General features: G+C 39.4%; 1 protein-coding gene across 3 annotated transcripts in view; it reads left to right on the top strand.

Annotated features, from left to right (window-relative positions):
* Positions 1 to 16,389, top strand: part of slc2a9l2 (solute carrier family 2 member 9, like 2) — a 76,189-nt gene that overhangs the window by 3,126 nt on the left and 56,674 nt on the right. For 2 of the 3 annotated variants that reach the window (XM_079156839.1, XM_079156840.1), the window contains exons 3-6: positions 3,941 to 4,042; positions 7,841 to 8,001; positions 8,810 to 8,934; positions 10,358 to 10,503. In XM_079156839.1, the coding sequence (XP_079012965.1) occupies positions 3,941 to 4,042; positions 7,841 to 8,001; positions 8,810 to 8,934; positions 10,358 to 10,503 (534 nt within the window). The remainder of the gene's footprint in view (positions 1 to 3,940; positions 4,043 to 7,840; positions 8,002 to 8,809; positions 8,935 to 10,357; positions 10,504 to 16,389) is intronic. The other variant, XM_079156841.1, reaches the window with a different exon arrangement.

The raw sequence follows: 16,389 nt of genomic DNA on the forward strand, positions 1-16,389 counted from the left end.
GTATCTTTATGGCTTTACAGCAGCCGAATGACGACATCTTTTGTGATGTATGAAATGTTACTGATGGGAAAGGTTGACTGCCCTGCCCTGATAGCACGCTGTAGATCAAGGCTGTTTGACATGCCGTTGTTTTTTTGCCTGTTATGTCATACGTTCCTCAGTTATACAAGGTGAGGGACGGAGGTTTTTGTGACTAAACCGCACTTTGACCTGCTGCTGAAACAGAGGCCCTCTCTACTGTTTGAATCTGTGCTAAAATCACATCGATATAAGATTGAAGTAATGACACGTTTCAAAAATCATCAATTTATGTTCAGTAATGTAACAATTAGGAACATGTTATGTTTCGTTTTTAGTTATTTTAAAACATTATATTTGATATGTAAACTTATCTGGTTATGTTCACATTGAAGAATATTGTTCCTACTATGGAATACATACAAAAAAAATACAGATAGATGGATTTTTTCCAGTTACTTTTACTTGGTTTTACCGCAGAGTTACAGCTATACTTCCTGTGACCTGCTCTCTGAAACGCGGGCAAAAACTGACATTATTTATCAGGTTTCTAAGCCTCAGCCTATGCTACACTTTTAGACCCTGATTACTTGACCTGTTTTTGACGCAACGGAGGCGGCAGACTGAGGGAGGTGCTCCCCTCGTGCTATAACATCCAACTGGAGAACAAATACGATAGTGTAGACCAGCATGACGGGCCTCTTACAGCTCACTGTCCCCTCCGATCCTTCCAACAGCCATATACCTCAAAACTTCCCCCACAACAGGATCTGGTTGTTCCCTTCCGCACTTCACACCGACACCGGCACCGCGAACAGCTCCAGCTCCACCAGTTACGTATTTCACTCCATTTTCGTCGCAGGTAAACTTCTCTCCTCCGACCGCTCCTCCGACCGCTCCCCCTCCCACCAAGGTCCGTGTACGTTTTACCGTTTAGCCGAAAAAACGAAAATACCATGTTTTTATCGTTTTTTTTCGAAACTTCCAGGTATTTTCCGGGTTACCTGACGTTCTGACAGGTAACCCGGAAGTAAGAATATTTCAATATAAAAGTCAAAGCAATAGAATAACCGTATGCAAGAAACTCTTTTATAGTCTATGATGCAAGCACATACCAGGGTAACAGAAGAAAATACATGAATGAATATAAATAAATAATCCTGGGCCGATGGGAGTGTGTTAGCAACAGTAGTTAGATGCAATTTATTTTGTTGCAAAAACAAAAAAGGGATTTGCAAAAAACAAATTAGGACCGTTATTTGACTTTGATTCTCTCGTTTTTTCGTTTTTGAATTCAGACAACAAAAACGGAAATACGGCTGTGCATTTCAGTTTTTCCGTTTTTGGTTTAAAACGAAAACCATGGTATTTATGTCCCTACGAGCAACACTAGCTTCCCCTGGTGGCTTGGTGGGTCTCCTACTACTCTCTCCCTAGTCTCCACCTTAACTTCCACCCATGAACAATCGCACGTACGCCTAAAGCTTCCTGTTCTGATGAGGACACAGTGTCTTCCCCCATTAAAATGTGTCTGAATAATCCCTGTAGCGAACAAGGCTTACATTTGAAATGACTTGTTCACAAGTCATAATTTGGTTTTCTTATTTCTGACTGAAACCTTTACGGAATATGGAATGCATCCACTTAAATTAACTATGCCCTGTGGATTCTTCTTTTATTGGGACTCCGCGTTTGAAAAGCTGCGGTGGAGGTCTCGCCGTGGTCTGGAAGAATCAGTTTTCCTGCCAGTTGGGGAGCACAGAACCATATACTCCTTTTGAACTACGGCTGACTGAAGGGTCGGCTAAAGCCATTTTACTGTGTTTTAATTTATATTTATTTTAAGGAGCCTTAAATTTGTGAGAATATGCATAAGTGGTTCAAGCCGTAATAACCCATTTATAGTTGCACAGCAACCTGACCACTGGCAATTCATCTAATCTTATCATAGATGAACTGAGTGCCATATCCAAAGAAGAGAAGAGTCCTTTCTCTGTAGTTTCCATGTTAAGGAAGTGACTTCCTCTCCTAAAACCCCTCAAAGGTCACATGGTAGAAGAAAAAACATTAAGTGGAAGTATGTGCAGGGATTGCAAAACAATTGCTAAACTGAGGACATGGATGAACGCAATGGTTAAGCAGTGCATGTGCATGGATTGATAAACTTTGAGGGCCGCAATATGTAAAATTATAAAGATTATAGATAATAGCAAGTATATAACATCACACATTTTTGAGTGTATGGCTGGCTTTGATTATATATTACTGTGAGGATAAAGTTGATGAGTATTGTAGCAATAAAAAGGAATTGTACAGAGTCTAATTTAAGGTCAGCCTGACTGATTGTCTATTATGTGCCGCCTCTGAAGTTGTACAGATGACTTAACCGGGAGCTCCATCTACAAATCTGTGTTTTCGGTTTAGCAATTGGTGTGTTCACATTTCCACATCAGCATTGTTTGTTTTGTCTAACCTCCTGATGCACACTACCGTGCTGTTTTCGAATTCTGTAAGATCGCACTTCAAGACAACTCTAGAGAATAAATTATAATGCAAAAGCAGTGTGGTGAAAGAGATGCTGTTGTATATGCCTTTTTAAGTGGAGGACTCATATCAGTGCATATTACAGGCATATTCTTTATCAGTGAGCTTTAATGGAATAAAGATATATGGGCAGAAACGACACTGATTTTGCATACCTCTTCCGTAGTATGTAGTATATCTCTCTAGGCGCTAACTATTGGGTGGGTTGCTTCCACGTTCACTCACTGTTTAAAATAAGTACACACTGCTAAAATAACTTACAGCAGCCATGTTTTTCCATCTTCCCATTTAGCTCTTGCTTTTGCTCTGTCACATGCAATACTTTTACTCAGATGGTTCCTTTTACTTTGATCTTTCAGGAATTAATTTACCGGATTAAATAAGGTTTTATAGGCTATACACATATTCCAAACCCTGTACAGAGCCTGCTCATAGCCTTAAGTGTCTAATTCAGTTCTTTAACACATGGAATTTAATGACTTATCGCTGACATCTGCAGCATCACAAATGTGAATAAGTGTACAGGGAGAAACTTTGAATGAACTGTACCTTGTTTTGCTTTGCTTCACTACATTTTAGCTCATAACAACTTATGCTCATCAATAAACCTTAACTTTGAATTCAAAGAGATGACATCAGACATTACTTGAAAGGTGAGCCTTTATCAGATAAATTATATAAATTATGAATATTCATTGTCCATAGAGGATGATTCCTCTATGTTTCTGGCCCCTCTTAACCTTTTAATTTGTCATATCAGGCCACATTTTCAACCTGTATACAGGACACATTAAAATATTATGGAAAGATTGCCAAGAAATTTGCAACACTTTCATGCTCCCCAGAGTATGAACCTATTCATACACACGCCGCACCTTCTTCTGGCCTAAATGTAAACTTTGCACACAGGATATCTCATTACTATTTGGTTCAGTTCTATAAACATTTCAGCAAGGTCATCCTCCGGAAGGGTTTACATGCTTTGACTTCTTGACATTGTAGCTTTTCTTCTTGTGTCTGTGTATCAAAATCTCCATCATGGTTTTTGTTCTGTCCGACTCTTTTGTATTATGGACTTTAATTAACTTATTATGACTTTACACTTTCAGACTTGCTATTCATTTTTGTACCATCACTACATATTCACATCATCCTTACAATCCAATAATAGACCTATGTCTCGGTAACTGTCATTCATTTTTGATAACAACTACAGCATACTGTACATTTAGTACAGTAGGGCCTGTAGGAAATGTCCTTCATTGAATTCCCTCGGTTTTGGTCGGACCTTGACATCAATCAACAACAATGTGACTGCCATATGTTCGTGTTTGTTTGCTTGGTATGAACCTGTGTCTTATGTGTGCTCTCTCTTTAGCAGCCAGTCACAGCCTGTCTGTTGAGCGCAGCCTTCTTCGGTGCCCTGGGGTCATCTTTCATTTACGGCTACAACCTCTCTGTGGTCAACGCTCCGGCTTTGGTGAGTCAAACCTTGGCAGTTCTGCTGGCAGAGAAGCACCATTGATTTTTCTCCATTTGTTAACACTGCTAGAAAATCAATAAACATTCATTTCAACAGTGCTTCAGAGCCAGACATGCACAGTTTCAGTTTCTCACAGTCTTTAAAGACACATTCAACAGAAACCAGTTTACCAACTATACCAGACTACTAGAATACCAACTATTCTGAAACTAAAATCATACAAAAATATGTAGCCAGAAGGTCTATTCAGTTTAGATTAAATGGCCGAACGATAAATCAGCGATAGCCAGTTCATATTCTACGATATAGCTCAGTGCTTTAAACAATTTGATCTTTTAAACTCAAAAGTTGCATCATAATCACTTCAAAAAGATAATATTTGCATTGAGGGTTTGATTCATTACAACATTTCTAGTGATCCTATCTTAAGTCTCAGGATGGAGAAGAAGCAATGTAATTAAAGAGAATATTTGTTTACTGCATAGACCACTGTTAGTACAGGGTCTCCTGTCAGATAAAGGAAGAACGACACCGGGCTGGAAGACAATTATGTGTATTTAGCTAAATTAGTATGGCAAACAGCATTTTTGGAGGTCATCCTTTGTTTTAGTCGGGTCTTGTTGTTTTTTAGTAGTAATTAGAAGTCCCACAGGTCATTTAATTAGTATTAAAACATTATAAAAACATAATTTTAAACATTACAGCTCTGCAGTTACCAATGCAAGTAGGAAATGTTGCACGAAATGTAGAAAACAGATTAAGATTTCACTGAAAGGTAGAGCCTCATTTTCGGTAAATGGACTGCAATATAATTGAATAAATAATTGCTATTTTTAAAATGACTGTGAAAACAAGGTGAAAGGGGTCGCTCGTTGATGGATGACAGATAAAACTACAGAGAATTTTCAAAACCTTCAACCCCACAACATTAAAACCTGGTCACATGAGGACTAAATAAATGCCTATATAGGTTTAACTATTCCACTATCCGATGTAGTGATCAGAAATACAATCATTTGTTTCAGAAGTTGTGACCCAAAACGCAGCTGTCTCAGAGAATCACCCATGTGTACTAGTCCACTCCTCTTGGACAGCTCACATTTTTTAAATCTATAATTTAACACACCCGAATGAAAATGAAATTAGGAAGGTCTCTAAAGCCTCTGCACCTTTAAATAGTGGGTTCATCCTACTATACTGTACTTGTTGTGTACAGTACGCAGTATTGTCAAGAGAGATAATTATGTGAAAAGCTTACAACTTGTTTGAAAGTTGCTGCTTCGATTAAGTGGCGTGAAGGTAAAAAAAAAGAAATTTCTTTCCTTCACTGAAACCCCGAGAGTGTAATTCGATCACAGAGCAGCGGGGTTCTTCTTTTAATTAGATGCTGTATTTACGAGTTGAGCGAACCACACATCACAAGGCTAGCCGTGATTGGTGAATTCAGTAAGCAATAGGAGGATGAGAGAGGAAACCAGGAGGCTGTGACCTATGAGTCTAATTGTGTGAGCTCCAGGATCAGGCCAGCAAGGCTGTGTTGCACACCATCATCACCAGCTGAAGGTGAATGATAGAAAAATTCAGGTTTGCGAGAGATGCCCACTATTAAAATCCTGCCCCTGGTCAGAATCACAGAGAACCGATGCATCACTGACAAAACAAGTCCCAAGTGCTCTCACTAGAGTGTCCCTTCTCTTTTGGCTCTAACCTTTTATTATTTCTGAAAGGGGCCAATGATGATGTCTTGTTTCTGCAAAATACACCAATTTCTGTTCAGTAGTACCAGGTGCAGCAGAACCCACGTGCTTCACTGTACATGTATGGCCTCCCAGATAGCCCCCTTATAAATGTCTCAGTGACAACCTGCTTACAATGCATGAATATCTAACTCTATTCTGGGCTTTCAAAAGAGATGTGCATATCTTTTAGTCTTAACTGTAAATAACCTACTGCAGGCTATACTCTCATCTATCTCGATTGCGTTTCGTTGTTGGGGGGTGAGGGTCTAAGGGCAGAGGCAGATTTGTGATATTGGGCTATATAAATAAAATTGACTTGACTCGAGTACAGGTTCACCAGAAGGCCAACATGTAATGCAATGATATAGCATTACATACAGGAACACTAAGCATGTAACTATCCATATTCCATTTTCCAAAAAGTTTAATCAACCTGTTTAATAAAAATCCACTAATATCTGAATCAATTCCACAAATAGCATACAAACCAACATTCAGTTTTCCCCATGCACTTTTCCTCCAACAGCGAGCCAATCTGAGAATGTTGTGAAGCTGCAATTTGAAAAGGAATGTTAAAAGGAGTGTTAAAAAATGCATGGCCATTAAATCCTAATAAGATTCTAAGAGCTTAGACATTAAATATGTGATCAGATGGCAAACATCTACTCTTTTTAGAGTTGAAACGTATTTTCTCACATTCAAAGCAAACCAATATTCAGTATTTCTTATTTTAAACTTAACTCCAAGTCATTGGGAATGCCAGGTGGCTTTATGCAGTTACTTTCTTTTGAACATTGTTTATGTGCGAAATCTCATAGCTGGGGTAGGGGATTAAAGGAACCTGATGTACCGCGCCACATTTCTTTGCTTTAACCAGGTTTCTAATTTGCCTTTTCACATGTGCCAAACAAAGTATCGTTGTTGTTACAGCAGTAGAGAAGGATCAAAGGAAAGATAAATTCAAGAAGCAATGCATCCTCATATTCAAACTGATTTAATCCAAAATTCGACTTAAACTGACACTTGACACTAAGTAGCCTTCAAAAACATTTGCACCAGTAAAAACTGTGCTCTTATGACACAGCCTGTCCTCCCTTTGTACTGGTCCTTGTGTTGAAAATGCAATTAATAAACAAGACACGGTTCCAAACTTATGGAAAATTGAAAATACCAACATACAACATACAATTAATTCAGTTATTAAAGTAAAACATATGTAGAGGCTTTTGGCTGAACTCTTAACTGACTGAGCTTGTATGTTTGCAGGGAGTGACAAAGTCTGATCCTTAGTAAATATTTATCTTTTTTCATTTGATTTGGCTGCTTGAACTGCAGGAAAAATAAGAAGGGTTCCCGTAAAAAACCCTGTTGAAACCAATGTAGCCCCTTTTTACACCAATAAAAGAAAGGATGATCAGAAGTCGTGTCAACGTCACATCAAAAGTAAGTCTGCCTGGCACTTGCAAGGACATACCACCCCTGAGAGCCATAGCAGACAATGGACGTGGCTGTTACCAGGGCCTCCTCTGCACTCAGCTCTGTCTGGAGCACAAACCAGACACGCTCTCCACTGTGCATCAGCCTTTCAAGTTTATAAGGATACCGTTTGAATCTTGTTCGGTGGTAGGATGATGAATGAGATTTTATTTTCATGACCCTGACATCAAATAACATGAGTCTCAAATGTAAAGCGCAAGATTAAAGAAAAGTGGAAGGTCATTTTGTTTTGTATGCTTTGAGCTGAAAGGTTCCACCTTGTAAAAGGACGCTTCAGTGGAAGCTTCAGTGCTTTGAGACAACGTATTTATTGACTCGTTGTAGATTGCTTAAATAATCATTTCATGGAGTCGCTCAGTTTGCTCTCCCATGTACAAAATTGTAAAACAGGACTATATAGCTGAACATTAGATTATGAGTTGTCATAGTGGATCCACCTTTTAGTTATAGTTTAGTTTTGCCTTTATATAATGTGAACTGTCACTGTGTAATAATCTACCCTTCAAATGAGCCATCAATTTAAAAGATGTCTTTCTCCCATGTCTCTCTTGTATTGCAGTACATTAAAGCTTTCTACAACAAGACATGGATTGAGCGATACGGGGAGCCTCTTGCAGCAGAGACGGCCACCCTCCTCTGGTCCGTCATGGTGTCTATATTTGCTATCGGAGGCCTTCTCGGAACGCTGTCCGTTTCCATGATTATCAACGTGCTGGGAAGGTGAGTCGACCGAGTTGCTCTTCTAATCAAGTCTTGTTCAAGTAACACAGAAGTGTTTCGCCGACAATTGTATCAGCCTGGGACCTGAATCCTGAAACGAGATTAGCGAATTTGCCAGCTAGCTTTGGGTATCCTGAATAAGATGAAAAGTTATGTTTGTCAAGAATAGCTTGTTTACGGCATTCAAAACAACAGCCAGGCCGGCGCCTCCATGTCAAGACACTCCTTGTGAGCATCTTCACACTTTTTAGTTTCTTGTGACAGGAAAAAGCAGCGTGAACCGCTCACCCAGCCGGGCCGTCAGTGCTATGATTGGTTCAAGTACAGTTGTCTGTTCTCCTTTTTCACAAGGTTACAGTTTTCTTTTGACGCCATGACTGCCATTCTCATTTTTTTTATAAAGGCTATTTTAACCTCTGCTAGATTTTGCTCCAAAACATGTTGTTGACCAGTCCCCTCTTAAAACTTTTTTTATAATGAAATAATTTATGAGAATGTTTTCATTCCACTCTTATCGTTTCACATTTTTAACTTAATTTCATTTTCCCCTGGTGTTTTATGTTCCCTATGTTGTTTTATTTGTTGTTGTATCTGCAGTGCTACATAAATACAGTTTATTATTACAGTATTTATTATTTAGATTAGCTAGCTGTTGGTTCGGCTATTTAGATGATTGTACTCATTTTGACAAATTGAACTGAAGTGAATAAATAATCTTTGTACAGAAATTACATTTGCGTAGGATCATTTTACCTTGTACCTATATTGTTTCTTTTTTTTTACAACCATATTCTCTTCTTGAAATTAGAAAGGGAACCTTGCTGTTCAATAACAGCTTCGCTCTAATAGCTGCTCTGCTGCTGACCCTGGGGGAAAGGGCCAAATCTTTTGAGATGCTCTTCATTGGTCGGCTCATAATGGGGGTTGACTCTGGTAAGTGTTTCATTTATACTCACCACTCACTAGGCAGTGAACAAAAGTCAATGTGCTGCAAACTACTACATACTACTTATTAATGGCAAACATGTAATAATGTAAGTCAAGGACAGACCATGGCAGTATACTGGATGTTTTATTATCAAAGTTGCACAAAGAAACTTAAACGGTTGGCCTCCTGAGAATGCAACACATCAAAGTTCCTAAAATGTAGATATGTAGTTGGTAATTTACCATTCAACTGAATTCACTTCAAGCTTATAACAGTTAAGGTCACATCTAGAAAACGTAACTTTGTTTATGTGGAAAGGAAATGAGAAAGATGCAAATCACAAAGATGAATATAGGCTTGTGGTTTAACCTCACCCCAAGGAAATATTTGCAGATATAGGGTGTTTTACTTGACAGACCTGAGAGCACTGATCAGTTAGCGATCAGTAAGACTTTGATTGCAGGTCTAACTTTCCCTTCTGAGCGAATACCTCCAATCATAGAGGAAGAGCTTAACATCAGTGCTCATTCATCCTTGTGATTGTGGATTACGTGACCTGCAGAAATATTTTTCCGGGAGATCAAATTGTGGTTACCAAAAAAGCAGCTTGACTGCTGCTGGAGAAAATGACCATGTGTAAGTGAGATACACTTATTTTGCCAGTCTGATAAGCACTTGACTCCTGACACACCAAACAAGTGCTCCAGTACCTACATCCTCAAACACATAAATATACTTTTTCACTGCAGTGCATTATCACAATTTCTGAGTTATGGAAATTGATGTGTGCAAAATGCCGTCAGATAGGGCTGGTCAACACAGAGAAAATCAAATATCAATATTTTGGACTAAATACCTCAATATAGATTTTACAACAATATTGTCGGCTTGACCATTGGTGTTTTTACAAAATATTGATATTTTTTATAAATAATCATCACTAATTTGGATATAATGACCAAGTGGGTAGAGGCATATAATATAAGTTCAGAAATTTACATCTACTGTAATGTAGCCTTTAAAACCAGGAAAAGACAACACTTGAGCCATATTACAATGTTAAGATATAGATATATTGCCCAGCCCTAGTCTAAGGATTAAATGTTCTACCAAAGCTGACATTGCCACACAATTCAAGTCAATTCAGCATTTCTCAAATGTTGCTGGATGTTAAATACTGTCAGTTTGGGTTTTAGTTTGTTGGTTTTGTCGGTGTTTGTGCATTTCTGTCGAAAGACAATACAGATTCAGAAGCAATGCAAACATTTTCAAGTCGTTTTATTTTTTCACTTGGCGGGGAGGGGAGTGGTGTCACATAAAGTGAGAGCGGTGCCTTCCCTCTATTATTTTAGTGTTTATGTATCACATTAAACCTGGGTCTGTCTTTTGTCCTTTTCAAAGCATTTTAATATGTTGTTGTTTCGACAGGTATAGCTCTCAGCGCCCTCCCCATGTACCTGGGAGAAATTACGCCACGACATATCCGAGGTTCCATTGGCCAGTTCAACGCCATCCTCATCTGCTTGGGAGTGTTCACGGGACAAGTGCTGGGGCTGCCCGAGCTGCTGGGTCAGGTCAGTGCTGTTGAGATTGTAGACCCTAGGAACATATGGGAGTAATATTTGTGATGTTACCTTTATGCCTGCATAGAGACATTTCGAAGGCTGGAGTTTGAATTGAGCTTGTTCCAATCTCTTCTATTACTGGAATCTAAATTGAGCAACAAAGTGGAAGCCTGGATGGAGCCCAGGAAAAGATTTGACTTGTATTTCATGAGAGAATTTAGTGCTTTTTTGTCTTTAGTTTAATAAAGTGTAAGTTTGCTTTGGAGCCAGTGTCTTACAGTAGCATATGAGCTGCATCTAAAGGCATTTCTGCTTAGCCTCCAGTTTTCAGCCATTGTGGATGCTGTTGCTTCATCCATCCATCCATCCATTTTCCTCCGCTTATCCGGCTGCTGTACGTTGCTTACAAATCTGCTATAGCATCAGTTCCTTTCCATTTCTCCAATACAGCCTGGGATGGCCAAACGTGTGGCCTGTTGTGTACTCTCTGTTTCACATCAATTTGCACCTTCATTCCTGCAACTCTTAAGACTCTCATGTCTGCCATGTGATCTCAACAACCTCATGTGATATCAAGGTGTGATTAGGTTTAAATGTCAAGGACCTTTCCATCTGTCAGTAGAGCCGATGAAGCCTCATGGATAAGCGGCAGACTGCAGCTATTGTCCAGTGGATCGTTTTATTTTGACTTGAGAAGTGTGAGCTCGTAACGGAAAAGAAAACCCTCCGCTCGCACTTAATGATCAATTTGTGGGCAAATGAATAGTGTGTGTCCTCCTCAGCTACATCAGTAATAAAATCACGTTTTTTTTTTATCCTGCTCAGTATTTGATTTGTTCTTGATTTTGTTCCTTGTTTCAATAAGATAGCAGCACTAATTCTCAGTCACACCGTATTTACCCTGGAGGGAATGGTTTCCACCTTCCCCCGTTCTCACCCTAATGCCCCCAACTTTAGCAATCCTTACTCGGCCTGCTGCTGAAGCATTCTCATGGCAGCAATCCAGTCTTCACTTGATTATTCAAGTGCTAGATTTTAAGTTGATCTTTTAGAGATGAAAACATACTTAGTGACTCTCTGCTGGGGCCAGGGAGGTGCAATGCTTACAACAATTGAAATAACAATAAATGAGAAACATTCAAGTGTGTCAAATGATGCTCTGTGATATGGTTTGTATGACAAATCCCATATTTTAGAGTTAAGCATTCACATACTGAATCAACACTACATTGGGTCAGTGTGTGGAGTGTACCAGAAGACAACATTGTCAACATCAGCACATGCTTGGTTTTGCTGGTGGTCTGTAGTTAAATTGAACTTGTTGGTCTGATGTAGGCTATAGTAGTAAAACCTACAAACAAATTGGAAAATGTAACACAAACTGGTTTGCTAACATGTCTTCCATGAGCATTTTGTGACAAGACAGTAAAATAATATAAGCTTTACTAATAAGAAGTTATTGGGTTTAGGAAGATAGAATACCTTGTAGTAAGCTGTTATTCTCGACTGTGAATTAGCACTAAGACACATTCACTAACTAAGTAACACCAAGCACATTTTTTATACACTTACCTGTTCTCACACGTCCTAAATCATTTTTCAGACATTCAGTTTCTCACTTACCTCACACTCCCCACGAACCCCACCATTACAAACACCCACAAGCACGTGTTTAAGAATAATTTATTTTTAATTTCATTGTTATTTTAATATTATGACTTTTTTTATTTAATCTTAAAATAGATTTTATTTAATCTTATCCCATCGCACTCACACAAAAACAATCGTACATCAGCCACTAACCAAAATGGCAACCAAGCCTTTATCAAAGAAGGAGATGAAGAACGTCTGGATCTCATCATTTGCAACAGAGAAACCAAAGAGGAAAGACTCAATGGAAGGAAAAAGTCAACACCCAGCACAAAAACAGCTCCATCCCACCAAACTTGAAAACTACAAACAAAAAGACCACCACAGGACAAAACACGACAGGAGCAACTACAAAGAGCAGAACACCAGACAGCCCAAACCACCACCTACCCAACCTTCCAAAGACCCACGCCTGTACCACCACAAGCAGTTAGCCAACAAATCCAAAATCATCAAAACCGTTCACCCTCAGTAGACAGCGTTATCCAAGAAACCAGCAACGAACTGGATTTACTGTTTGTCCCACCATCAGGGGGAGCTACTGCACCACAAAAGAACGGGCACAAACTACAGGGGGCTAAAGCAATAAAAGAAACACCAGCACTGCCGTCCCCCTTCACCATTTCAACCACCAGCACTAATGCAACAGTAACCCCCCCAACATTACTGGACAAAAACAAACATCACTGAACTCAATAAGAACATCGTTCCAACTACAAAACACTTATGAGCTCATGAGCGCGACACTGACGCATGGCAAACCTGTGGCAGCCCCCCATACTGCCGTCAACCACAACAAGGAAAAATACAGTGAACCCAAATAAGTGAGCACGGAAGGAACAAGAAAGCACAGATTCATCCAAAAGCCCCTCACTCATACCAGTGGTCATAAACAACATCAACGAAGGCTTCTTTACCACCAACGAATCCACGAGGAACTGATGTATGAGAGCAAATCAATGTCAATATCCGCATGCACAAATGAGATCCACACGTGTGGTTGTGTAGCGGCCCTGTGCGTGCAAATACACAAGTACAATATCTACGTCTGAGATGTAGTGGAATAAAAAAATTGGATCGATGCTCACCCAAGCACACGTTTGACCTCAGAATCTTACCTAACTGGAATATATCATAACTGTGCATCCCCTTCCTTCCCATGCACACACATCAACGCATTGTCAATTAAACATGATACTAAAACACCTTGCTTTAAAACACACAATACCCTTTATTACTAAATATTATATTTCTTAAATAACCTAAACCTGTCACACTGTGACTAAAGCAATGATACGCCGCGGACGCTGAGTAAGAATCGGTTCTAGGGGATCTATATTCAATAGTTCAACTTGTGATGACCCCTGTGGAGTCATGTTGTGTGCTGTGGGATTCACCTGTCTGTGCTCTTGCTGCAGTTATTCGTTAGAGCAACACGTGAGGGTGTTTCCGGGTTATTTAACACTGGATGCAGCTTGGGTGGGCTCAGAGCTCTCCCCCTCCCGCTGGAGCTCTGACTGCAGGTCCAAGGCGGCAGCGGAGCCGCATCTGTGTCTGTCCGCGGTGGGCTGGTCTTTGCCAGAGGCTCTGCTGCAGTCTGAGCTGATGGAGTTTCTGGTGAACCTGCACGATTATGTCTGATTTTGCCGGAATCCGACCCGGTGGCACCGATGACGAGCATTTAGTAACTAAAACAGACATGGTGTCTCACCTGAAATCATCCTCAAAGTTGACCAGATATACATCAGATCAATCTTTGAATATGCAGCACCAGCCAAGACATCACCCTCACAAAGAAAAACAGAGAGCCATTCACAACCCAGCAATGAGGCAGCTAGTCCATGAAGCATCCGTCTACATAATGCTCCAAAACAAACCAAAATAACTGAAAAAAATCCCACCACCAACAGTAACCCATGATTACATTCAACTTCATTCCATTTACATTTCATATGCCCCATACATCTAATGTATCATCGTTCTTATTCACCGTTGTCTTTCTCTCCAACGCTAAGAAAGAAATCTGTGTATTTTTACTTTGAAGTAAAATGAAGGAAGACATCAATACTGTTTGGAACCCAAAGTATGTCTTTAGCTGCGAGTCCTCTCGTTTACAGATGCAGGACTTGACCAGATTTTCCTCTCCTATTTTGTGCTGACATTTACACATGGGCTTAATGTCCGAGCTTCTAGCAAAGTAGGTACTCATTTTTCATTTATAAGTATTGGTTTGTCCCATCCATCATTTCGACCTGCAGACCACCTTTATAAATATCAAACAGAGCCACTGCTATGTATTCATGTCACCGCTGTCGCACCCTTCCACAAGCACCACAGACACCTATCTTATGATAATACCAACGTGGTCTTCGCTAGCCTTCGGTTATGAGACTCCTTCCTCTCAGTGGAGGCATCTGTTAATGAGAGCTGGTCTAAGATGTCACTTTGTGCTCCAAAATGGTGATGCGCTTTGACAAATGATAATTACTCTAACCTTCATGCTTAGCCACTGACCTTTCCTCAGTAGGGAAACACATGCTTATTACATTACAACAAGAACAGGCTTTTGTCAGCGAACTCCCCTGAGACTCTGAACTCATCAGCATGCCTCAAATGCAGCTTACACCAGTAAGGTTGGTCTCAGAGGGTGCCTTTATCTTTGTATCCTCCATCATAGCTGCCTTTGGCTTCAGAGGGTTGTATAAATTAGCAAAACAAATCAATAGATTGTTATATGTGGGGATGGTCCCTGTAATACAATTCATTTAAGATTATTGTCACGCTGGTTATCAGACAGGTATCAGAGTAATACGGTATTCTAAATTACTTTGATATTACAGGAGGTACCATGTGTGTTGGAAATACGCTTCATATTCACTTTCTTGCCACGAGTTAGATACAAATGTATACTGTTTCTTTTCAAATATCAATTATAGGCACTTTAAGTGTTAGTACTCCATGTTCACCCTAATGTAAGTTTATTTACATTTTGATTACAAAACAAAAACAATAAAAAAGAGAAAGAACAAGACTAAGTACAAACAAATACACAAGGACAAGAACGCTATAGGTTACAGACATACAAACATAATACACTTGCTTAGCATATCGTTGCCAATCTCTCCTGACCAGACTCCTCCGTTCTACTTATAAGGTTTAAGGTTTCTAAACCATGTACTGGCTTTATATCTTAAACAGTCAACACTTTATTAAACTAAATGTGTCCATGGTCTATCAAAGCCATTCTCTCTATAAAGCCTCTGCAGAACTGAGGCTGCATGTTCAATCATTATCAGTTCTATAAATCCTTTTATTGCAGTTACCAGACTGCAGAAGATAATTCAACTGTAATTAGCTTTAATCTAGCTAAATCCTATTCTCTCTTGCTTTACAATTTGGCCCAAATTCTTAACAGAAGGAGTTTTTTTTCACTCTGTAATGATAAGAATTGTTCCTCCAGCAGTTAATAATGGGTTCTCCCACAGTGGACATGAAGGAAACACTAATCCATTGATTGCACTTTAAAAAAAAAAAAAGTATTATTCTTGCTATTTTACATTAACAACTTAAAATAAGGTTCTTAATGTTTGTATTGACCTCTGGACAACACCACAAAGAAGGAAGGGATATTGGTTCTATTTTGACATATCCAGCTGACGACCTTGCACTGCTCGTGAAAGGCTCACAACATGGCGTATTTGCCATTAGAAATAATAATCTGCATTTATCCAGTTCATATCCCTAACACCCCTTTATTTCTCTGCTTCTAGGTTTATTGAGGCCGATTATTGCTATTTTATTCCCCCAAAGAAACATTACAGGGCGACTGTGGCTAAGTGGAGAGCAGGGCCGTCCTTCAATCAGAGGATCGGCGGTTCGATCTCTGGCTCCGCTAGTCGTATGTCGATGTGTCCTTGAGCAAGACACTTAAACCCAAAATTGCTCCCGTAGCTGTGCCTACGGTGTGATAGGATCTGAATTGAAAGTCGCTTTGGATAAAAGCGTCCGCCAAATGACTGTAATGTAATTACGAAAAGCTTTTTTTAATTTCTTTAAACCAATATTCAGGTATTTTAAGTGGAATTGATGATATCATAAAAGACAATATCTTCTATATATTCTAAGTTTCATCTGTTAGGATCTTCTTTACACTAAGAAAAACCTATTACCGTATAACCGAAGCACAACATTATATGTAATGCCCTTTAAATAATATGGAGCAGGTTTTACAGGCAAAATATATAG

The sequence above is a fragment of the Pholis gunnellus genome, assembly GCF_910591455.1.
Source record: "Pholis gunnellus genome assembly, chromosome: 3".
NCBI lineage: Eukaryota > Metazoa > Chordata > Actinopteri > Perciformes > Pholidae > Pholis > Pholis gunnellus.